The following is a 24,861-nucleotide window of genomic DNA, read 5'->3' as shown; positions in this document are numbered from 1 at the left end:
TGGGCTGAAAAATTAATCACAAACTGGGCAAGCAATTTGAGTCTATAATCGTGCAACTATTATTTTTAGAAAGGTAATCCGGAACTAAATTTAATTTTAGATTATTACATAATGTGCAGGTCTGTAGTACTAGATAAGAAGTTACCAGACTATGACATATATTAGTTCTGCTAACTCTTGCGGATCCATAAGATCAGATTGAACCATCTACTGCTTCCCCCCATCATAAGCAGGAGCCAGGATCCAGAACACAAGAAATAAACCACCAGCATTATAAAGGGACCTGCAGAGCTAATGAGAGCTGCCAGCATAAAATATATTATAGAAATGGTCTCCTATCTTGCACACTTCCTCATCAATCACACGACTAAGCACGGATTCCCATGGCTCAAGAACTGCACCTTGGTATTCATCATGAACTACATGGAGATGCTTTTCACAGAGGCTTAAATAAAGACAACACTCTTCCAACCACACACCCACTAGGTGTAACCTGCTACATGCATGGATAAGTGCTCAGCATCGCACAAATGTATGACAGTACAACACATGCCATCACAATGCATGTCTTTGCAACGCGGTTGTAATAACTCAACAACTCAAGTGCTGTTACAACACAATACCATTACAATGCAAACTCTTACCACGCATATGCCTTTACAACAAAAGCATATGCGTGGTGAAAGTTTTGTTTTAAAATATAACTATGTTACAGTATAAACGCTACATATATATATGTATATAGGTTTATATATCCCTGTAAATGGGTTATTTTTTTTAGTAACGTGTATATATCACGTCCACACCGCTGCTAGAACGACCCTCAACCAGACAACGCTGATGCCGTCGGTAGCAGCAGCCGCTACCTTAATGTCTGTAGGTACTGGATCCCACCAATTTAGAAGGAAGCAGAGACGGCACACCAGGAAACCTTGCACAAACCCTTTATTGTGCACTCGTTAACCCAAGACGACGCGTTTCGGCGTAAGCCTTTATCAAGTAGACGCGTCGTCTTGGGTTAACGAGTGCACAATAAAGGGTTTGTGCAAGGTTTCCTGGTGTGCCGTCTCTGCTTCCTTCTAAATTGGTGGGATCCAGTACCTACAAATATATATATATATATACACATACACCTACATTTCCTTAAAACCCTACAACCCTTCAACTCATACCAACCCTAAAATTGCCCCCCTGGCACCCCAAAGCCCATACCTACCCTGAACCCTAAAATTAACCCAAAACCCATACCCACACTGAACTCCAAAATTACTCCTGGCACCCTAAAACCCATTACCACCCTGAACTCTGAAATTACCCCCCTGACACCCCAAAATCCATACCCACCCTGAACCCTAAAATTACCCCTGGCACCCCAAAACCCATACCCACCCTAAACCCTAAAATTACCCCTGGCACCCCAAAACCCATACCCGCAGTGATCCCTAAAATTACACCCTTGCCCCCCAAAACCCATACTCACCCTGAATCTTTAAAATTACCAATAGCAACCCAAAACACATACCCACGCTGAACCCTAAAATTAACCCCCTCCCACCCTAAAACCCATACCCGCCCTGAACCCTAAAATTACACCTGGCACCCCAAAACCCATACCCATCCTGATCCTTAAAATAACCCCCCACAGGCACCCCAAAACCCTTACCCACCCCACCCCTAAAATTACCCCATGGGACCCCTAAACCCATTACCACCCTGAACCCTAAAATCACCCCCCTGGAGCCCCAAAACCCATACCCGTCCTGAACCCTAAAATTACCCCTGGCACCCCAAAACCCATACCCACCCTGAACCCTAAAATTACCCCTGGCACCCCAAAACCCATACCCGCAGTGATCCCTAAAATAACACCCTTGCCCCCCAAAACCCATACTCACCCTGAATCTTAAAATTACCCCTGGCACACCAAAACACATATGATTCAGAAAAGGGGGTGGTGATGAACAGAGTTTCTGAATTAAGCAGACCACACTTACCCAGTCCAAAGATCAGGGCTTGATCCATCACCGTTTTTTAGCTCACTGCACCATCCCAGCTCAGAACCTGGCTACATGCAAATTAGTCTGTTCCTGTCCCAGTGCATGATGGGAACAGGGCAAACCAAACTACCAAGCCAATTCTTATACTGGGAAGGAAACAAGCTACCGGGGACCGGTTTCTGGCATTTCAGCCATCGTCGGCCCGGCTTGCTTGAATCCTGATGGTGCAATGAGCAAGGGACTCACATCTGAGTATACCCTTCCACGCTTATGGTGGACAAAATGATTCAGAAAAGGGGGTGGTGATGAACAGAGTGTCTGAATTAAGCAAACCACTCTTACCCAGTCCAAAGATCAGGGCTTGATCCATCACCGTTTTTTAGCTCACTGCACCATCCCAGCTCAGAACCTGGCTACATGCAAATTAGTCTGTTCCTGTCCCAGTGCATGATGGGAACAGGGCAAACCAAACTGCCAAGCCTTTTCTGAATCGTTTTTGGCCACTATAGGTGTGGCAGGGTATACTCAGACATGAGTCCCTTTCTCACTGCACCATCAGGATTCAAGCAAGCCGGGCCGAAGACGGCTGAAATGCCAGAAACCGGTCCTCGGTAGTTTGTCTCCTTTCTGGTGAAGAATTGGCTTGGTAGTTTAGTCTGCCCTGTTCCCATGATGCACTGGGCCAGGGACAGACTGATTTGCATATAGCCAGGTTCTGAGCTGGGATGGTGCAGTGAGATAAATAACGGTGATGGATCAAGCCCTGATCTTTGGACTGGGTAAGAGTGGTCTGCTTAATTCAGACACTCTGTTCATCACCACCCCCTTTTCTGAACACCAAAACACATACCCACGCTGAACCCTTAAATTAACCCCCTCACACCCTAAAACCCATACCAGCCCTGAACTCTAAAATTACCCTGGCACCCCAGAAACCATACCCATGCTGAACCATAAATTACCCCCTTGCCCCCCAAAACCCATACCCACCCTGAACCTTAAAATTACCCCAGGCACCCCAAAACCCATACCCATGCCGAACCATACATTCCCCTCTGGCACCCCATAACTCATACCCACCCTGAACCCTAAAATAGCCCCCTGACATCCCAAAACCCACACCTGCCCTAAACCCTAAAATTACCCCTGGCACACCAAAACACATACCCACGCTGAACCCTAAAATTAATCCCATGGCACCCCAAAACCCACACCCACCCTGAACCTTAAAATTACCCCTGGCACACCAAAACCCATACCCATGCTGAACCATAAATTCCCCCCGGCATCCCATAACCCATACCAACCCTGAACCATAAATTCCCCCCTGGCACCCCATAACCCATACCCACCCTAAACCCTAAAATTGCCCCCTGACACCCCAAAACCCACACCTGCCCTGAACCCTAAAATTACCCCTGGCACACCAAAACACATACCCACGCTGAACCCTAAAATGTTCCCTGGCACCCCATAACCCATACCCACCCTGAACCCTAAAATAGCCCCCTGACATCCCAAAACCCACACCTGCCCTAAACCCTAAAATTACCCCTGGCACTATAAAACACATACCCACGCTGATCCCTAAAATTAATCCCATGGCACCCCAAAACCCACACCTACCCTAAACCTTAAAATTACCCCTGGCACCCCAAAACCCATACCCATGCTGAACCATAAATTCCCCCCGGCACCCCATAACCCATACCCACCCTGAACCATAAATTCCGCCCTGGCACCCCATAACCCATACCCACCCTGAACCCTAAAATTGCCCCCTGACACCCCAAAACCCACACCTGCCCTGAACCCTAAAATTACCCCTGGCACACCAAAACACATACCCACACTGAACCCTAAAATGTCCCCTGGCACCCCAAAACCCATCCTCACCCTGAACCCTAAAATTGCCCCCTGGAACCCCAAAACCCATACCCGCTCAGAACCCTAAAATTACCCCCTGGCACCCCAATCCGTAACCCTCCCTGAACCATAAAATTACTCACTGGCACCCTAAAACCCACACCCACCCTGAACTCTAAAATGACCCACTACCACCGCAAAAAAAAAAATGAACACTACAAACTTACACTACATTTGCATATTTGTAGGGGACTGTCCTCTTTGACGTTTCTATGTATGTAAGTCAAGAACAACATTCAAAGTAACGTAGACATGCAGGCAGTAGGTAATGCTGTGCTGAAAAATGCATTAAAGTTACTGGAACTTACTTAAATAAAAAACTGCTGCCTGCTCCTCTGATACTATACTGTGGAGGCTGGCTGATCAGCAGCACTGTGTCCTGGCATCCAGCCCCTCGAAGGTCTCGGAGTAGATAGGTGTGGGTCAAATGTCTCCTGGATTCTCCTTGCCTGGGGCTCCTCTGCTTCTTCCCTGGTGCCCTTGGATGCGAAAATAGAAAGATCCATGGCCCTGTTCACCATTTATCTGGTGAGCAGCGCCTTGGATGTGAATTCCATCCAAGTGCACAGACAGCAGGGTGAAAGGGATGGCCAGTGCAGGTGATGCTTTTCCTTTGTAAATTAATTTCTGCTGGCGTCATAGCCCAGGGTTTGCTGTCTGTGCACTTGTATGGAATACACATCTATACAAGTGCACAGACAGCACACCATGGGCTATGACGCCAGCAGAAATTCCTTTACAAAGGAAAAGCATCACCTTAACTGGCCATGCCTTCTCCCTGCTATGCACATCTTCACACCCCATGCTCACAACCGATAAAGTGCTTAGGTGAAATCCCTGCCTTCAGGCAAGGATTTCACCTTGCGGCGCCACCGTAAAGGAAAACAAGAGGTGGGGGCAGGGGGTTCACTCGCTGAAACAGTTCAGAGGCTGGCTGTCTGGCTCGGGCTGCTGGGCCTCTCAGAAAGCATTACAAAAATCATTCTCCGATCGGATGCGCAGCCTTCTTGCACCATTTCAGTGCGTGTAATCTTAGCCCGGGCAGAGGAGGCGACCGGGGGGGGGGGGGGCTGAAGCCCGGTGAGCCCAATGGGTGTTGCGCGCCTGGCCTCCAGGATTGTTAAGGCCTGCCATAGGAGTGACTTATAGGAGTATATGTGACCATTTTAGGTTTAGATATAGGTATACTATATCTAAAGCAAAGGGTGATTACACCACCTTGCCCCAGCTGATTGATCAGCCAGTTGTGTCAGATTTGGATGGCCAGCCAAGGGTGGCATAATACATGCTGCAGCCCCTGGTAGGCCTTGGGTTCACTTATGCCCTGGGTACCTATGGTACACTGTACAAGGACTTACAAGAGTGACCCAATACCAATTGGTAAATGCACCTAAAGTACATGGATGTTAATTTAGAGAGAGAACAGCTAGGCTGTGGGTCTGATTAGCAGGCCCACAGCCAGGGAAAGTCGTAAACCAGTGAAGCAAAAAGCAAAAATCTGGGGTGACCATAGGATTGCAGACCCTACTCTCCTACACCGGGTTTTGGTGAGAAGGACCTTGAGGCTGCTGGGCCTCATGGCCTCCTGCATCCTGCTGGTGGATCATACCAGGTGGCATACGTGGGCTCCGCAGTGGGACCTGAAGTTCAAGTGGGTGCAACATCAGGGGAATCTTTCCGATTGCTTGCATATCTCGGAGTGCTCTGCACACCAATTGCAGTGGTGGCTAACAAACCAGGATTGGGTCAGTGCAGATCCCTCTCCCTTTCCCAACCAGAATTCACAGTGGTGACAAATGTGTCAATCCTGGGATGGGTTGGCCGCATGGGAGGGGCAGAGATCGGAGGGCTCTGGTCTATGGCGGAGTCGGGGCTCCACATCAATCTTCTGGAGCTCTGGGCGATTCGTCTTGCACTATAGGCATTCCTTCCTTCTGTCAAAGGAAGGGTAGTGCATGTGTTCACGGACAACACCACTGCCATGTGGTACTGCAACAAACAAAACGAGGTGGGATTGTGGACCCTATGTCAAGAGGCTCTTCGCCTTTGGACGTGGCTGGAACATCAGGGCATGTCCCTGGTTGTTCAACACCTGGCAGGTTTTCTGAAAGCCAGGGCGGACAATCTCAGCCGCCGATGCATGATGGATCACAAATGGCGTCTTCACTCTGAGGGGATGCAAGGTCTCTTTCAGCTTTGGGGAGAGCCTTGGTTAGATTTGTTCACCACCGAAGAGAACGCGCAACTTCAGCAGTTCTGTGCGTTGGAATTTCCAAGACGGCACAATTGGAATTGCAGTCTTCTATGCACCTTTCCGCCAATACCACTTCTGCCCAGAGTGCTGAAGAAGATCAAGCGCGCCCGGGCCCACGTCATTCTTGTGGCTCCGGACTGGGCGTGAAGTCTTGTATCCCGAGCTTTTGAACATGGCCATCGATCTTCCGATCAGACTGCCTCTTCAGGAGGATTTTCTGTCGCAGCAGAATTATTTATTATTATTATTTGTGTCTCTTATATAGCATGCAGCTACCCCAACGGGGTGTCCCGGCGCTCCAGAGGGTGTAATGGCTCTTTCTTCCTGAGTGATTAGCAGAACAGGTATGTTTTTAATGCCTTACGAAAGGGAAGTTCTTCCGGGATTGAGCGGATGGCCTGCGGAACTTTATTCCAGTGGGATGCGGCCCATGTTTGAAAAGTTTTCCCTCCTGATCGCATCTTTTTAAATCTCGGAGTAGTCAGGAGGTTTTTAGAACTGAATCGCAGGGATCTTATTTTTTTATAGGGGCGTAAACAGGCTGAAAGATAAGCAGAACCCTTCCCCTTGATTGCCCTATGAGCCAATGTAAGGGCTTTGAATTCCACCCTTTTCTGTATCGGAAGCCAGTGAAGTGAGCGGCGATGTGGGGAGATGTGTTCTCTGACTGAAATCCCACACACCAATCAGCAGAAGGGCAGGTCCTCCACCCGAACCTGTTCAGTCTCCACCTCCTTGCGTGGAGATTGAGTGGCACCATTTGACATTTTTTGAGCTTCCTCCTGAAGCCTGTAACGTCATCTTGGCAGGTAGGCGTCCCTCCTCCAAAACGATACACGCCTGTAGATGGACACATTTGTGGCACGGGGCACAGCAAAGGCTGTGGATCCCCTTTCTGCCCCTCTTTTAAAGGTTCTACTCTTCATTCTATCTGTAAATAGGTTTCTTAAGGGCATTACTCACCTCTTTCCTCCTATTCCTTTTGTAATGCCCCAGTGAGACTTGAATCTGGTCTTAACTTACCTTATGTATGCTCCATTCGAGCCACTACATAATCAACCTCTCAGACTCTTGACCTTGAAGACTGCTTGTCTGATTGCTATCACCTCTGCTCAGAGGAGGAGTGAGCTTTAGGCTCTATCTTCTAAACCTCCTTCCTTTGCTGTCCATCCGGACAAGGTTGTCCTTCGAACTAGACCTTCTTTTCTTCCCAAAGTGGTTACCTCTTTCCACATAGGACAGACTATAACTTTGCCCACCTTCTTCCCAACCCCGCATCCTTCCAAGGAGGAGAGACTCCACTGTCTAGATCCAAAACTTGAGTTATCATTTTTTTGTGATCGCACAAAACAATTCCGGGTGGCCGATAAACTCTTTGTTGGCTATGTTGGCGCCAAGAAAGGTGCAAAAACGGATCATCTCTTAAAGGCTCGTCTTTTGCATTAAGATGTGTTACTCCTTGGCAAAAAAGGAGCCTCCAGTAGGACTGCGTGCCCATTCCACAAGGCCGACGGCAGCCACTACTGCTTTGGGAAGTGGGGTCCCCCTTGGTGATATCTGCCAGGCAACCATGTGGGCATCACTACACATGTTTGCGAAACATTACTGCCTGGATAGTCAAGTCCGGAGAGACGTCTTCTTTGGCCATTCAGTTCTCCAGGATTTTCTGGTGTGAACGTAGTTCGCAGACCCACCTCCGGGGTCGGTATTGCTGGGGAATCTATTCTAAGGTAAGGAATCTATAACTAATTGTCTCTTTCAGATGAACAAGTTACTTACCTTCGGTAACGATATATCTGTATGAAACACATATCAGTTATAGATTTCTTACCATTCCACCCATCCTTCCTGTTCTGCAAATTGACTTCTAGAGTAAGGGACTCCCTTTCAGGGCCCTAGTTTTGTGCACCAGTTGTCAGTGTCTTGCATGGCTCTGCTTTTCTGGCGTGGAATGTCATTTAAATTACTGGCGTCAGCGAGCATGTGCGGCGTCTTAGTAGATACCCCGACTTCATTCCGGCGATCATGATGCCAACGACGAACAGGGACTCAACCGACGCCACCTACCGACGTGCAGGGGTACTGCTGAGAATAAATTGACAGGATCCAGGTTGACACCTGGGGGTATTTCTAAGGTAAGGAATCTATACCTAATATATGTCTCTTACAGATATATCGTTACAGAAGGTAAGTAACTTGTTTTTCTGTGCGAGAGCAGGTGATGTTTGTTTAGTAGGAGTAAGTGGGAGCTCAGTCTGTGTGTGATAGGAGCGCGTGTGCTTACATTGAGGAGGAGTCACTCAGAGAAAAACGGCGCTAAATGGGAGTGTTGGGAGTCAGTGAGTGTTTAGTTTGTTTACTGAGAGAAAGAAGGTGCTTTGGTGTGCACACATGCAGACCCTGGACGCGTTGTGTGCCAGAGTAGGTCCTTCTAAGTGTGCATGGCCGGAGGCAGCGAGTCAGTGTGCCTGTTTGTTTAAATTAGTTTATTTCCATATCTTGTAGGTGGAAGCACTGCGGCAATCCCTGGATGCATCGCGGTCAGACAGCCGAAGACTCCATAGGGAGAGTGAGCTGGTTGTTTCTAATGTGAACCAGTGGGTCAAGGAGCAGAAGTAAGTGGGTCCTCAAACCAAAGTCCCTAGTATTCCTCCACTTTTTCTTCCAGTCTTGCCTTCCTCAGCTTGTTTTACCCCATGCTATTAGTTGTGCGCAAGTCAGTTATATTTGTGTTTTGTTACAGGGACGCCAATGAGAAATTGGGGTGCAGAATACGGGAACAGAGCAAACAAATTGCACAGCTGATGGCTGAGAAAGAGTAAGCATATAAATCCTGGAGTATGGTTCGGGAAAGCAGTTAGAAGTGGATCAATGGACCTCTTGAGGAAGCTGGCTTTTTTACATAGTGTTCCAAAATGAGGTACACTGTGCAGAAAGTCCAGGCAAACTTTATTGGTTTACAGGGGCTTGCTTTAACAATCCCAGAGTGCTCTATTTTGTGGTAGTGTGATTGAGAAGCTTTAGGTTTATCAGAGGGGAAATTCTGATTATTTGTTGTACACACAGAGCCAATACATGAGACACACTCTCAAGAAGAAATTTGTGCCCAATTTAGAAAAATAACTTTAATTTCTATATTAATTTGGACACCAAAATCATCAGTCCTTTTGGAGTTCTTGTTTTTAGAGAAACTCAGTAAAATACAAAAGTTGTCAGATTTGAGGCTTGAGCTTGAATGCGGTAATGTTATCCTATGGGAAAAACACATACTGTATATGTATACTTGCAAACGATTGTTAGAGTTGATCTCTTGGATTTAAGGTGCTTAGGGGCCACGGTTTATAGAACCACAAGCAGTTTGGTTTTACCTGCCCTGGTGTGTCCAGATGCAGAGGTCCTGTTCACGATAGTAGCCTGGAGCACTACAATGGAGAACCCTGTAACGAGAAAAAGTTTGCAAGTGGGCACTTGAGGACAAGTCCAGCAGAACCCAAAGGTGGGCTTGGCTCTTGAGCGTCTTGAGAGCAAGTGGGCACTGTTGGTTGGCTCAGTCTCAAGCTGTGGGGCTCGGTTGTCCAGGTGTTTACTCCTGCGGGTCACTTGCGTTGGAGGGTCTCACTTCTTGGGGTCGAGCTGGTGATGACGGTAAGCAGGGCCACTCAAGGTGCTGGCTTTAGTGATGCTGACATGCCTCGTCAGTAGGTCGGTCTTGGCAGGATTTGTGTTTGGACTGCACACTTTACAAGCCTTGGCTGCTGCAAGGATTGGGTACCCAGGGTATTGGTGCTGGGGGGCTCCTGGAGAGTCTAGCAGCTCTAAACCTTCCCGGGAGACAGGGCTGACCTCTGGCAGCCATGCCATTCCTCTCCTGGGGTGCTGCTTCCTTGGTGGACCTGGTGGTCAGCTGCTCCTCCAATTCAAGAGAGATACTGAATGGTTGATGAAGTGCCAGCAGCCCATGAAGGTGGATAAACAGCTGCTGGATGAGTCTGGTGGATGCAATTGTCAGGACAGCAGCAGGCAGGCAGGATTTGGCCCCAATTCCAGAGCTGGTCCACAGTTCTTGTGGTTTTGGCTCGTCTTTGGCCTTCTCTGCTCCCAGTAGACAACTTTGAATTCCTTCAGGAGGGCCCACAAGTAATGAATCTAGGGGATGTAAGGTAGTAGCCAATAAGCTACTTACCCCTGGGGTGACTACACCCCCCATATGACCACTTCTGCTAGGAGTGGGCATAAACCTGACCCAGAGTTCCTAGTTTCATGAAAAACAAGATGATGAAACTCTTCCTTCATCGTTCACTTCAGGTAGCCGACCATAGGGGTGTGACTAGCTTGAGGGTGACTAGCCAATTTTCCCGCTTATCCTGGTGCCAAATGGACCTCAGGGCAGGAGGTAGCATTCCCAAGGTTGGGGGGAAGCCGGGGTTGCATATCAAAGGCAGCAGAGGACTTGAAGCCTCTGGCCTTGATATGCTAAAACACTAGCCATCCTGCTGGAGGGGTGTGAACACTTTCCTCCGGAGCAGGCATTGTTTCTGACCTAAGAGAGCACGATTCGTACCTGCAGGGGGTCTGAAACTTGTCTGTGGTGGCAGGCTGGACAATACTAGGTAGCCAGCACACTAAGAGACTAGTAGGATTCAAGGGGCACCTCTACGTTGCCCTCTGGGTGGATGCCAGGACAAATCCGATACTGGCATCAGTATGGACTTTGGAAGGCAAGGTGATCAATACCAAACACTCTTATTTTCAGTGAAGCTGTAGGAAGCTGGCTCTCTATATACTATACGAGAAAGAAGTATAGTGTGCAGAGAGTCCAGTGGATCCCCAGCGGTTTTACAGAGGCTAAAGTAGCTAATAATGATGCTCTCTTTTGTGGTAGTATGGGCGAGGAGTTAGGTGTATCAGAGGGCAGTGCTAAGCATTTGTTGTACACACAGTGACAATAAATGAGGCACACACTCAATGAATAAATCCAAGACCAATTTATGAAAATAAATACTTGGTTATATTTATTTTGTGGAACCACAGAACTTCGTCTTGAGTAAATAAGTTTTGCAATAGAAATATGTTTCAATATCAAAAGTGGACACTTGGTGCAATTTTCAGACTTTACAAAGTTGTACCGAAGTGCCAATTGGGAAAGAAAAGGTACAGTTTAGGGAAGGAGCTTTGGCACAGGAAACCTGGTTGGCAGGGACCCTGTGCACTTCCAGTCGAAATGAAATCATTTTCCAGGCAAAAAGTGGGGGCTAAGCTTGTCCAAAAGAGGCTTTTTCCTACAGAAGCCATTATGCACCTGGGTAACTAGTAATGACCAGTGGCCAGTACACATACTAAAAATGGCTCTCTGACTACTTGTAATATCTAGCAATCAAACTCTCAATCAATCAATCATGGACATTTGTATAGCGCGCTACTCACCCGGTAGGGTCTCAACGCGCTGGGGGGAAGGGGTCCGCTACTGCTCGAAGAGCCAGGTCTTTAGGAGCTTCCTGAATGAAAGGTGATCCTGGGTCAGTCGAAGGTGGATGGGGAGGGCGTTCCATGTCTTGGCCGCCAGGTTGGAGAAGGATCTTCCCCCGGCGGTGGCTCTGCGGATGCGTGGTACGGCAGCGAGGACGAGGCTGGTAGATCGTAGCTGGCGGGTGGGTGCGTAGAAGGTCAGGCGGTTGTTAAGGTACTTGGGGCCCAGGTCGTGGAGGGCCTTGTGTGCGTGGGTGAGGAGCCTGAACGTGATCCTCTTGCTGACGGGGAGCCAGTGCAGGTCTCTCAGGTGGCCGGAGATGTGGCTGTGTCGGGGGACGTCCAGGACGAGTCGTGCGGAGGCATTCTGGATGCGCTGCAGTCTTTTCTGAAGATTGGCCGTGGTTCCGGCGTAGAGGGAGTTTCCGTAGTCCAGTCGGCTGGTGACGAGTGCCTGGGTAACAGTCTTCCTGGTTTCGGTGGGGATCCATCGGAAGATCTTACGGAGCATGCGCAGGGTTTTGAAGCATGATGATGAAACAGCGTTGACCTGTCTGGTCATCGAGAGGGAGTAGTCCAAGATGAAGCCCAGGTTGCGTGCGTGGTCCGTTGGCTTGGGAGTGGTGCCCATGGCAGGGGGCCACCAGGAGTCGTCCCAGGCGGAGGGCGATGATCCCAGGATGAGGACTTCCGTCTTGTCTGAGTTCAGTTTCAGGTGGCTGTTCTTCATCCACTCGGCGACGTCTTTCATCCCTTCGTGTACGCTGGTTCTGGCGGTGGCGGGGTCATTGGTGAGGGATAGGATCAGCTGGGTGTCGTCGGCGTAGGAGATGATGTTGAGGTTGTGTTTGCGTGCGATGGCTGCGAGAGGGCTCATGTAGACGTTTAAGAGGGTTGGGCTGAGTGATGATCCTTGTGGTACGCCGCAGATGACTTTGGTGGCCTCGGATCTGAACGTGGGGAGGCGGACTCTCTGGGTTCTTCCGGTGAGGAACGAGATGATCCACTCTAGTGCTTTCTCTTGGACTCCGATGTTGCTGAGGCGCTGCACTAGGGTGCGGTGGCAGACAGTGTTGAATGCTGCAGAGAGGTCTAGGAGGATGAGGGCAGCTGTTTCCCCGTTGTCGAGCAGGGATCTGATGTCGTCAGTGGCAGCGATGAGGGCGGTCTCGGTGCTGTGGTTGGCTCGAAAACCGGTCTGCGAGGGGTCGAGGGATCCGTTCGTCTTGAGGAAGGCGTCAAGCTGTCTGTTGATGGTCTTCTCGATGACTTTGGCAGGAAAAGGGAGGAGCGAGATGGGGCGGTAGTTCTTGAGGTCGGTGGGGTCTGCAGTTGGTTTCTTCAGGAGGGCTCTGACTTCGGCGTGCTTCCAGGTCTCCGGGAAGGTGGCGGTGTTGAAGGAGGTGTTGATGATGTCCTGGAGTTGGGGTGCGATGATGGAGTCGGCCTTGTTGAAGACGTGGTGGGGGCAGGGGTCGGTTGGTGATCCGGAGTGGATGGTGTTCATTGTGCGGGTGGTGTCTTCGGTGCTGATCGGGGTCCAGGCGCAGAGGGTGGTGGTGGGGGCGTTGGTTCGGTGGTTTGGTGCGGGGTGGATGCGCCGAAGCTGTTGTGTATATCGGTGATCTTGCGGTGGAAGAACGAGGCGAGTGAGTCGCAGAGGTCTTGCGAGGGGGTGATGTCATTGTTTCCGGCGCTGGGGTTGGAGAACTATTTGACAATGCTGAAGAGTTCCTTGCTGTTGTGGGCGTTGTTGTCCAGTCGTTCTGTGAATGCTGTCTTCTTGGTGGTGCGGATCAGCTGGTGGTGTTTGCGGGTGGCATGCTTGAGGGCAGTCATGTTGTCTGTGGTCTGGTTGAGGCGCCAGGCTTTCTCGAGGGTGCGGCAGTTCTTCTTGGAGTTCTTGAGTTCGTCGGTGAACCAGGAGGCTTTCTTGCTGCCGGGTCTGCTGGGAGGGTTCTTCAGTGGTGCGAGGTCATTTGCGCAGTTGGTGAGTGTGAGAAGGTGGCCTGATATGCAGTGCTCACTATTCTAGTGAACACTATGTATCAGTCCAGCAACATTTATTGATGATTGGTTGTAAGTCAACCTTATAGACCAGCTATCCTAGTAGCATGGATACGAGCAGTCTAAGGCTAAAGACTCGAGAGGGCGTGTTAAGCCAGCTGTTATACCACACATATACCCCTTGAATACCAAGTGAAAGGACACCACACAAGTGTTATGAAAATAAACAAGATATTTATTAAGAATCACAACAGCCCTGTACTCTTTATGAGGACAGGGTACTAAGCACAAAACAAAACTCTTACGAAAATACTTAAGTTAGCACAGTATATACAAATGCCCGAGGGGCACGGAAAACCATATACTCTGAAAGTGGAATGCGAAATTACTAGCAGGTAAGTACAGTACTAATAGGCTTAGGAATCGCTAGGACTTGACTATAGAACCTTCAGATTACTTATAGGAGGCCTAGGGGACTCGGGTGCAGAGTGTGCACTCTCACGTGTGATGCGGGACAAAGTCTATGGTAGCTAGTAATGACAAAGTTAGTGTTCTCGGGCGAACCCGACCTGGTAGGGAGAAAACGAAAGTGGATCCTGACCCTTGGATAGTGAGGCTATGCTGGGGCACCGAAATGCCGAAGTTACCTAGCCCAGGGGCTGCAGCTGCATATGTCTCAAAAGACGTCGGGAATCCTCATTGACGGACCAGGAGCCTGGAAGAAAGAAGTTGCTGGCAGGCGACCAGTGAAGAAAGTTCGATGGATCCAAGCCTGGATCGAAGGAAGATGACACCTGAAAGCAGAGGGGACCAAGTTCGAGACTACTAGCCAGTAGTCAGTGGGCACCAGGAGGGCACCGGATGGTAGCCAGCTCGACTAGGTGAGTGGGTGACGCTGTGTTCGCAGATCTCACGGACCAGGAGGCGTTGTCGGCGACCAGGATGGAGGAGCGAGCTGTCCCACGATGGATAAAGCTGTCGGCGTCGCTGGACCCAGGATTGGGCAACAAAGCCTTGGCAAATTCAAGCCCACGCGGTGGACTCAAAATGGCGTCTGGAGTGGACCAGGAGGGTCCGGGGTGCCTCTCTTGAAGAAGGAAGCAAGGGCCAGTCTGGAGCAACCAGACCAGCAGCAGTGATGTCGTCGGGCGTCGTGAAGAAGGCCACAAGCCAGCCGGCTAGTAGCCACACAGCGCGGTGAGCACGCAAAAGCAGAAGGGCCCCACGCAGATCGTGGAGATGCTGATCTTCGGTGCTGGAACTGCTCAGGGTGGGGGCTTCTCGGACCCCAAAGCACTCACCAGTGGAGCACACGGTGGGCTTGTTGCAAAGAAGTCGTGCAGTCTTGGCGATCGTCGGTCCCTCGAGGTCTCGTCGCACTCACAGTTCTCAGCTTTGCTGTAGAGGTGAGTAGAGGTCAGAGGTGCCAGGGAAGCCGGGTCTCGTCGAGCTGGGTCGTCGGATTCGTGAAGAAGGACTTGCAGCAGACCGCAGTGTTCTTAGGATGGTGCCTGCGGATGCAGGGTGACTACTCCTTAGCCACAAGGGAGAATCTTGAAGAAGAAATCTTGATGTCCTTTCGCAGAAAGTCGTGTCTTGATTCCAAAGATGATCTAATTTGAACAGGGGGCCCGCTCCTATCTTTATACTAAAAAAGGGGGCTGACCCGGTGACTAGGTCCTGCCTATGGGTGGGACTAGGAGGGGGGTGGTTACACCCCTCTCCCATGCCGGACTTCCCCAGGCCAGGGGCTGGTGTGCCCCTGGAACTGGTTCTGACTGGCCTATGCGTAGTGAGCACCGGGGTGCCACTCAGCAGTCACCTTCCTGTAAAGCCCTGCCTACCCAGGATACACAAAACCATGTCTGGGACGGTGCTAGCACCGCCCCTGACAGGAAACCCTTTGTCCAGGCTCCCCTCGCTGGAAGGACTCCCAGCTGCAGGGGGTCAGACTTGTTTCTGTGGTGGCAGCATCCATTTTGTGGAGCTGAGGCTTCGTTTAACTTTAACCGGGGTTCACAGTTACATACATGTCGTGTCCCTCTAGAAGGGTGGAATGCTAACTCCGTCGCCAGAATTGGCGAGGGGTTAGTATTCCAATTCGTATGACACATTACTCGACATGTTTTGATAAAGCAATACCAAAGATAGCATTTAACCGCGAGGATTATAATGCACTTAAGAGTATATGGTATGCGATATCATGGAACAGCTATTAGGACTTGATTCCGCAAGTTGCAGACAGGCTCAGCTCATGCCAGAGCACCATCTCACACGATTCCAAGCACTCTGCCTTCAGGATTGTTAAGGCCTGCCATAGGAGTGACTGATAGGAATCTGTGTGTCCATTTTAGGGTTAGATATAGGTATACTATATCTACAGCAAAGGGTGATTACACGACTTTGCCCCAGCTATCATGCAGCCAGTTGTGTCAAATTTAGGAGGCCAGCCAGGGGTGGCATAATACATGCTTCAGCCCCTGGTAGGCCCTGGGTACACCTATGCCCTGAGTTACAGGGTCTGATAAGGTGGCCCAGTACCAATTGGTAAATGCACCTAGGGTACATGTTGTAATTTAGAGAGAGAACAGCCAGGCTGTGGGTCTGATTGGCAGGCCCACAGCCAGAGAAAGTCGTAAACCAGTGAAACAAAAGCAAAAAATCTGGGTGATCATAGGATTGCAGACCCTACTCTCCTACATGACCCCCCCCCCCCAAACTTTGGGACAATAAGCTAACCTTGACCAGGTGAGTCTTCTTGTTCTAAGTGGAAATATCTGGAGAGCCCATCGGCATTGCCATGATCAGTACCAGGTCTATGTTCCACTGTAAAGTCCATCCCCTGTAGGGAAATGGACCACCTAAGCAGTTTGGGGTTTTCACCCTTCATCTGATTTAGCCACAAGAGGGGCTTATGGTCGGTCTGAATCTTGAAGTGAGTGCCAAACAAGTATGGCCTCAGCTTCTTCAGGGCCCAAACCACAGCAAAGGCCTCCCTCTCAATAGCTGACCAATTCTTCTCTCTGGGGGTCAGCCTTCTGCTTATAAAAGCAATGGGCTGGTCTTGACCATCAAAATTCAGTTGAGATAGAACAGCTCCCACACCCAACTCAGAAGCATCTGTTTGGGCAATGAATGGTTTGGAGTAGTCTGGACTCTTAAGGATAGGTGCTGTGCACATGGCCTGCTTTAGGTCATCGAATGCTTTTTGACAGCCTGCTGTCCACTGAACCTTTTTTGGCATTTTCTTACTTGTCAGTTCATTTAATGGAGTCACAATTGATCCATAGTTCCTGACAAACGTTCTGTAGTAACCAGTCAGGCCCAAGAAAGCTCAAACCTGAGTCTGGGTGGTTGGAGGAGCCCAGTCCCTGATTGACTGTATTTTGCTCTCCAGTGGCTGAACCTGGCCTCCACCTACAAGGTGGCCCAGGTATACAACCTGTGTCTGCCCTATCTGGCACTTGGTGGCCTTGATAGTGAGGCCTGCTGCTTGCAGAGCCTCTAACACTTTCCTCAGGTGGACCAGGTGATCCTCCCAGGTGGAGCTAAAGACAGCAATATCATCTAGATATGCTGCACAGAAGTCATCCAGCCCAGTGAGAACATGATTCACCAACCTTTGGAAGGTGGCAGGTGCATTTTTCAGACCAAAGGGCATTACCACAAATTGATAAGGCCCACCAGGGGTTGAAAATGCTGTCTTGGGCTTGGCATCCTCAGCTAACCTGATTTGCCAATACCCAGCTGTCAGGTCAAATGTGCTTAAGTAGTTGGCAGAAGCCAATCTATCTATAAGTTCATCTGCCCTTGGTATTGGGTGGGCATCAGTCTTAGTGACTGCATTGAGACACCTGTAGTCTACGCAGAACCTCATCTCTTTCTTACCACCCTGGGTGTGAGGTTTTGGCACTAGAACTACTGGACTAGCCCAAGGGCTATCTGAGGGTTCAATGACTCCCAACTCCAACATTTTCTGCACTTCAGTTTTTATGCAGTCTCTAACATGATCAGGCTGCCTGTAGATTTTACTCTTAACTGGCAGGCTGTCACCAGTGTCAACCTCATGGGTACACCAATTGGTCTGACTGGGTGTCAGAGAAAACATATGTCTGAAAGACTGAAGAACCTGTTTACAGTCTTTCTGTTGATGTTCAGAGAGGCTGCCACAAAAGACAACACCATCTACTGATCCATCATCAGGATTCTGAGTGAGCAGGTCTGGGAGAGGGTCACTCTCTTCCTCCTGTCCCTCATCTATGGCCATGAGCAAGCTCATGTCCTTCCTGTCGACATATGCTTTGAGCCTGTTGACATGGAGCACCCTGTGGGGGCTCCTGGGAGTTCCAAGGTCCACCAGGTAGGTGACCTCTCCCTTTTGCTCAAGAATTGTGTGGGGCCCAGACCATTTGTCTTTGAGTGCTGCTGGGGCCACTGGCTCCAACACCCACACCTTCTGTCCAGGCTGGTAAACAGTCAGGACAGCCTTTTGGTCATGCCAAGCTTTTTGAAGTTCTTGACTGGCCTTAAGGTTTTCAGATGCCTTCTCCATATACTCAGCCATCCTGGAGCGGAGACCAAGTACATAGTCCACTATGCTGGTTGCAGGCTTTTTGAGAGGTCTCTCCCATCCTTCCTTCACCAAACACAGGGGGCCTCTCACAGGATGCCCATACAAAAGTTCAAAAGGGCTGTAGCCAACCCCCTTTTGTGGGATCTCTCTGTAAGCAAACAGAAGGCAGGGTATCAGGACATCCCATCTACGCCTGAGCTTTTCAGGTAGTCCATGAATCATCCCTTTTAGGGTCCTGTTGAACCTTTCAACAAGCCCATTGCATTGTGGATGATAGGGTGTAGTGAACTTGTAGTTGACACCACATTCCTTCCACATAGCAGTTAAGTAGCTTGACATGAAGTTTGCACCTCTGTCAGAGACAACCTCCTTAGGGAAGCCCACTCTGGAGAACACTCCAACTAGGGCCCTTGCCACTACAGGTGCTGTAGTGGTCCTAAGTGGAATAGCTTCAGGATACCTGGTGGCATGATCCACTACCACCAGTATAAACTTGTGCCCTGATGCTGTCTGGGGTTCCATTGGACCAACAATGTCAATCCCCACCCTTTCAAAGGGCGCCCCCACCACAGGCATTGGTATAAGGGGGGCCTTTGTTGTGCCACCTGACTTACCACTGGCTTGGCAAGTGACACAGGAGCGACAAAACTCCTTGGTATCCTCATTCATGTGAGGCCAGTGAAAGTGTGAGACAAGCCTGTCCCAAGTCTTTGTCTGGCCTAAGTGACCTGCTAAGGGAATCTCATGGGCCAAGGTAAGGAGGAAACCCCTCTGAGACAAGGGTACAACCAGCCTCCTGGTCATGCCAGGCTTGGGGTCTCTTGCCTCAGTGTACAGGAGTCCATCTTCCCAGTATACCTTGTGGGTACCTGTGGCGTTCCCAGCAGCCTCAGCAGCAGCCTGCTGTCTGAGGGGTTCAAGAGAAGGGCAGTCTAACTGGTCCTTCCCCAGGTCTTCCCTTGAGGGTCCCCCTGAACCCAAGAATTCAACTTGATCAAGTTCAAACTCTCTAGGCTCAGTTTCCCTCAATTCCTGTAGGTCAGCCTCCTCTGAGACTTGATCCACAACCTGGGGCAAGGGGGAAGGCACAGCCTTAACCCTACTGCTCTTTTTATTGGAAGGTGTCTGGTCCATTGTTCCAGGATCCAGCACCTGTTCAGTGGGGCATTTCCTGACCTGTGACCTGGTCACAGCAAACACATGTGCTGGCAAGCCTAACATTTCCATGTGAGTCCTCTGCTCCACTTCTGACCATTGTGATGACTCCAAATCATTGCCCAACAAACAATCCACTGGGAGGTCTGAACTAACTACAACCTTCTTTTGGCCAGTTACCCCTCCCCAGGAGAAAGCTACAATTGCCATACTGTGATTGGTAGTGACATTGCTTGCATTGGTCACCAGGAAATCTGTACCTGGCATGATCTGTCCAGGGTCCACAAAGTTAGGTGTCACCATGGTGACACTGGCACAAGTGTCCCTATAGGCCTGAGCCATTTTTCCATTAATGAAAGGTGTCTGTCTGTATTTACCCAAAGTATTGGGACTTATATCAGGGGACATGTCCACATCCCCTGTACAAACAAGGACAGCCTGAGTGAGTGTACCAACTAAGTTGTCACACCCCTCAGAACCCAGGGTTAACCCTACTAAACCCTTGGGAGGTGCACTACCACTGCTGACTGTACTAGGGGGCAGAGGTGCCTTAGGGGCTGCAGTGGCAGGAGTCTGCCCTCCTCCTTTCTTGGTGCACTCACTAAACCAGTGAGTTTTACTTTTGCAGTATTGGCACCACCTTTTAGATTGGCCTTCTTGGTTTTTCTTCTTCTGGGGAGCCTGACCCCCACCCTCTTTGGGTTGTTGGGGGCCTGTCGAAGACTTCTGGTCATTTTGTTCCCCCTTAGAATCTTTACCCTTCTGGTCTGCTTTCTTCTGACCACCTTGATTGATTCTGGCCCTGGTTCTGTTTAACTCTTGTTCTGACCCATCTGTCTGCCTTCTTTCCCAATTCTTGGGGAGAGGTCAGATCTGAGTCAACAAGATGCTGATGCAACAACTGGTTCTGACAATTGTTTAAAATTTGTTCTCTCATGATCAAATTGTACAATCCTGTATAATCAGTAACCTTACTGCCCAGCAACCAGCCCTCCAAAGCCTTAGTGGCACAATCTACAAAATCAGACCAATCTTGAGACTGAGTTTTCTGGCTATCCCTGAACAGCAACCTGTACTGCTCAGTGGTTAGGCCAAACCCATCAATCAGTGTATTTTTCAAGATTTGGTAATTGTTAGCATCCTCCACTCTAGTAGTGAGGAGCTTGTTTCTACCTTTACCTTCAAAGGAGAGCCACAAGATAGCTGCCCACTGACTCTGGGGAACACCTTGCACAGTGCAGGCCCTCTCCAAAGCAGTAATCCATTTGTGGATGTCATCCCCTTGTTTAAAGGGGGGCACTATCTTACCCAGGTGCTTTGTATCAAAACTCCTTTCCCTATTGCTAGGTATAATGCTGCCACCAGTGGGGACTACCCCACTTAACTGTTGCTCTCTAGCAAAGGCAAGCCTCTCTTTGGCCAGGGCAAGTTCTTCCCTTTCAATCCTCAGATTGGCTGCCCTTTCTTTAGCTTCATACACTCTCCTCTGAGGGGAAGTCATCCCTCTTTGAGAACAGTTGTGAGAGCCATTGGTTTGAAGGGATCTGCCAGAGCCTCTTGATAGAGATCTGGCTCGTCCATTCCCAATGTTAAGCTGACCTGAGAGTGGTCCCAGGGGTCCCCCAGTATCCATCTCATGTCTGCTTAAGTTGGACCTGGTTAGTCTGCTGACTTCTACCTGTCCCTTGTCTGCCTCATCCCCAGAGGGATCCTCATCCTCCTCCCCCTCTTCAGTCTCAGCTGAGAGGTGGATTCTCCTCTGGTTCCCTCAAGGGGAGGCATGCTTCCATCTGGATTAAAAGAGCTAAGAAGTTTCTCAGCTTTTCTGGCATCATAAGTCTCTAAGAGACCAATCAGAAAGGAAGTTGTGGGGTTAGACCCCTGCTTAATCTTCCTAGAGGTACACACCTGTCGTAACTCATGGAAGCTAAGCACAGTATATCTGGAAGGGAGGACCTGTGGAGGGTCCACTGACACAAGGGGAGACTCAGAGTTTCCTCCTTTGTCTGACATACTGTTTCTAGTGTGGTGTAAGTGATGCACCTACCTACACTATGTGTTTGCCTACTGATCCCTTGCTAAGAGTTGCAGCCAAGGTGTGCTAAGCCTTGAGGAGCTGCAACAGCTGGTTCAGTAGAACTCAGAGTATTCTAAGCTAAGTTATATGTACCTAACAGTACTTATGTGATCTTTCAACAAGATATTCTTAGGATACGTGTGGTAAAACAACAGCAAGCTCAAATCCCAACCGCTGCTCACCAATGTGAGAAGGTGGCCTGATATGCAGTGCTCACTATTCTAGTGAACACTATGTATCAGTCCAGCAACCCTTATTGATGATTGGTTGTAAGTCAACCTTATAGACCAGCTATCCTAGTAGCATGGATACGAGCAGTCTAAGGCTAAAGACTCGAGAGGGCGTGTTAAGCCAGCTGTTATACCACACATATACCCCTTGAATACCAAGTGAAAGGACACCACACAAGTGTTATGAAAATAAACAAGATTTTTATTAAGAATCACAACAGCCCTGTACTCTTTATGAGGACAGGGTACTAAGCACAAAACAAAACTCTTACGAAAATACTTAAGTTAGCACAGTATATACAAATGCCCGAGGGGCACGGAAAACCATATACTCTGAAAGTGGAATGCGAAATTACTAGCAGGTAAGTACAGTACTAATAGGCTTAGGAATCGCTAGGACTTGACTATAGAACCTTCAGATTACTTATAGGAGGCCTAGGGGACTCGGGTGCAGAGTGTGCACTCTCACGCGTGATGCGGGACAAAGTCTATGGTAGCTAGTAATGACAAAGTTAGTGTTCTCGGGCGAACCCGACCTGGTAGGGAGAAAACGAAAGTGGATCCTGACCCTTGGATAGTGAGGCTATGCTGGGGCACCGAAATGCCGAAGTTACCTAGCCCAGGGGCTGCAGCTGCATATGTCTCAAAAGACGTCGGGAATCCTCGTTGACGGACCAGGAGCCTGGAAGAAAGAAGTTGCTGGCAGGCGACCAGTGAAGAAAGTTCGATGGATCCAAGCCTGGATCGAAGGAAGTTGACACCTGAAAGCAGAGGGGACCAAGTTCGAGACTACTAGCCAGTAGTCAGTGGACACCAGGAGGGCACCGGATGGTAGCCACCTCGACTAGGTGAGTGGGTGACGCTGTGTTCGCAGATCTCACGGACCAGGAGGCGTTGTCGGCGACCAGGATGGAGGAGCGAGCTGTCCCACGATGGATGAAGCTGTCGGCGTCGCTGGACCCAGGATTGGGCAACAAAGCCTTGGCAAATTCAAGCCCACGCGGTGGACTCAAAATGGCGTCTGGAGTGGACCAGGAGGGTCCGGGGTGCCTCTCTTGAAGAAGGAAGCAAGGGCCAGTCTGGAGCAACCAGACCAGCAGCAGTGATGTCGTCGGGCGTCGTGAAGAAGGCCACAAGCCAGCCGGCTAGTAGCCACACAGCGCGGTGAGCACGCAAAAGCAGAAGGGCCCCACGCAGATCGTGGAGATGCTGGAGGGCTGATCTTCGGTGCTGGAGCTGCTCAGGGTGGGGGCTTCCCGGACCCCAAAGCACTCACCAGTGGAGCACACGGTGGGCTTGTTGCAAAGAAGTCGTGCAGTCTTGGCGATCGTCGGTCCCTCGAGGCCTCGTCGCACTCACAGTTCTCAGCTTTGCTGTAGAGGTGAGTAGAGGTCAGAGGTGCCAGGGAAGCCGGGTCTCGTCGAGCTGGGTCGTCGGATTCGTGAAGAAGGACTTGCAGCAGACCGCAGTGTTCTTAGGATGGTGCCTGCGGATGCAGGGTGACTACTCCTTAGCCACAAGGGAGAATCTTGAAGAAGAAATCTTGATGTCCTTTCGCAGAAAGTCGTGTCTTGATTCCAAAGATGATCTAATTTGAACAGGGGGCCCACTCCTATCTTTATACTAAAAAAGGGGGCTGACCCGGTGACTAGGTCCTGCCTATGGGTGGGACTAGGAGGGGGGTGGTTACACCCCTCTCCCATGCCGGACTTCCCCAGGCCAGGGGCTGGTGTGCCCCTGGAACTGGTTCTGACTGGCCTATGCGTAGTGAGCACCGGGGTGCCACTCAGCAGTCACCTTCCTGTAAAGCCCTGCCTACCCAGGATACACAAAACCATGTCTGGGACGGTGCTAGCACCGCCCCTGACAGGAAACCCTTTGTCCAGGCTCCCCTCGCTGGAAGGACTCCCAGCTGCAGGGGGTCAGACTCGTGTCTGTGGTGGCAGCATCCATTTTGTGGAGCTGAGGCTTCGTTTAACTTTAACCGGGGTTCACAGTTACATACATGTCGTGTCCCTCTAGAAGGGTGGAATGCTAACCCCGTCGCCAGAATTGGCGAGGGGTTAGTATTCCAATTCGTATGACACCTTACTCGACATGTTTTGATAAAGCAATACCAAAGATAGCATTTAACCGCGAGGATTATAATGCACTTAAGAGTATATGGTATGCGATATCATGGAACAGCTATTAGGACTTGATTCCGCAAGCTGCAGACAGGCTCAGCTCATGCCAGAGCACCATCTCACACGATTCCAAGCACTCTGCCTTCAGGATTGTTAAGGCCTGCCATAGGAGTGACTGATAGGAATCTGTGTGTCCATTTTAGGGTTAGATATAGGTATACTATATCTACAGCAAAGGGTGATTACACGACTTTGCCCCAGCTGTCATGCAGCCAGTTGTGTCAAATTTAGGAGGCCAGCCAGGGGTGGCATAATACATGCTTCAGCCCCTGGTAGGCCCTGGGTACACCTATGCCCTAAGTTACAGGGTCTGATAAGGTGGCCCAGTACCAATTGGTAAATGCACCTAGGGTACATGTTGTAATTTAGAGAGAGAACAGCCAGGCTGTGGGTCTGATTGGCAGGCCCACAGCCAGAGAAAGTCGTAAACCAGTGAAACAAAAGCAAAAAATCTGGGTGATCATAGGATTGCAGACCCTACTCTCCTACAGTGAGCCACTGTGTGAGGTTGCTGGCTGCTTCGTTGGGGTCTGTTGGGCTTGTGGGAGGGAGGTGGTGAGCTGCTCGGTGGTGATCTTGCTCCAGTTTCTGCGAGGGATCTGTTGCGGGTGGTGGTGGGTCGTTGTTCTTCTGAAGCTGAAATGGATTCAGCTGTGGTCAGTCCAGTGGAGTCTGGTGGAGTGGCTGAAGGAGATGTGTTTGCTGGAGGAGAAGACGGGGTCAAGCTTGTGGCCGGCGTAGTGGGTGGGGGTGTTCACCAGTTACTTGAGTCCGAGGTTGGCGAGGTTGTCCAGTGGGGTGGTGGTGTTGCTGTCCTTGTTGTTCTCCAGGTGGAAGTTGAGGTCCCCTAGGAGGATGTAGTCGGCGGAGGGGAGTGCGCACGGGCTGATGAAGTCTACGATGTCTTCGCTGAATTGTGTGCGTGGTCCCGGGGGTCTGTAGATGAGGGTGCCTCTGAGGGTCGTCTTTGGGTCGGTGTGTATCTGGAAG

General features: G+C 50.0%; 1 protein-coding gene across 1 annotated transcript in view; it reads left to right on the top strand.

Moving 5' to 3' along the window:
- The window catches only part of PMFBP1 (polyamine modulated factor 1 binding protein 1), a 1,903,249-nt gene that overhangs the window by 1,746,534 nt on the left and 131,854 nt on the right, over positions 1-24,861 (top strand). The window contains exons 39-40 of the mRNA XM_086945556.1: positions 8,683-8,792; positions 8,921-8,995. Coding sequence (XP_086801682.1) covers positions 8,683-8,792; positions 8,921-8,995 — 185 coding nt within the window. The remainder of the gene's footprint in view (positions 1-8,682; positions 8,793-8,920; positions 8,996-24,861) is intronic.

The sequence above is a fragment of the Lissotriton vulgaris genome, chromosome 12 (genome assembly GCF_964263255.1).
Source record: "Lissotriton vulgaris chromosome 12, aLisVul1.2, whole genome shotgun sequence".
NCBI classification, from domain to species: domain Eukaryota; kingdom Metazoa; phylum Chordata; class Amphibia; order Caudata; family Salamandridae; genus Lissotriton; species Lissotriton vulgaris.
This window is presented reverse-complemented; position numbering and strand designations above follow the sequence as displayed.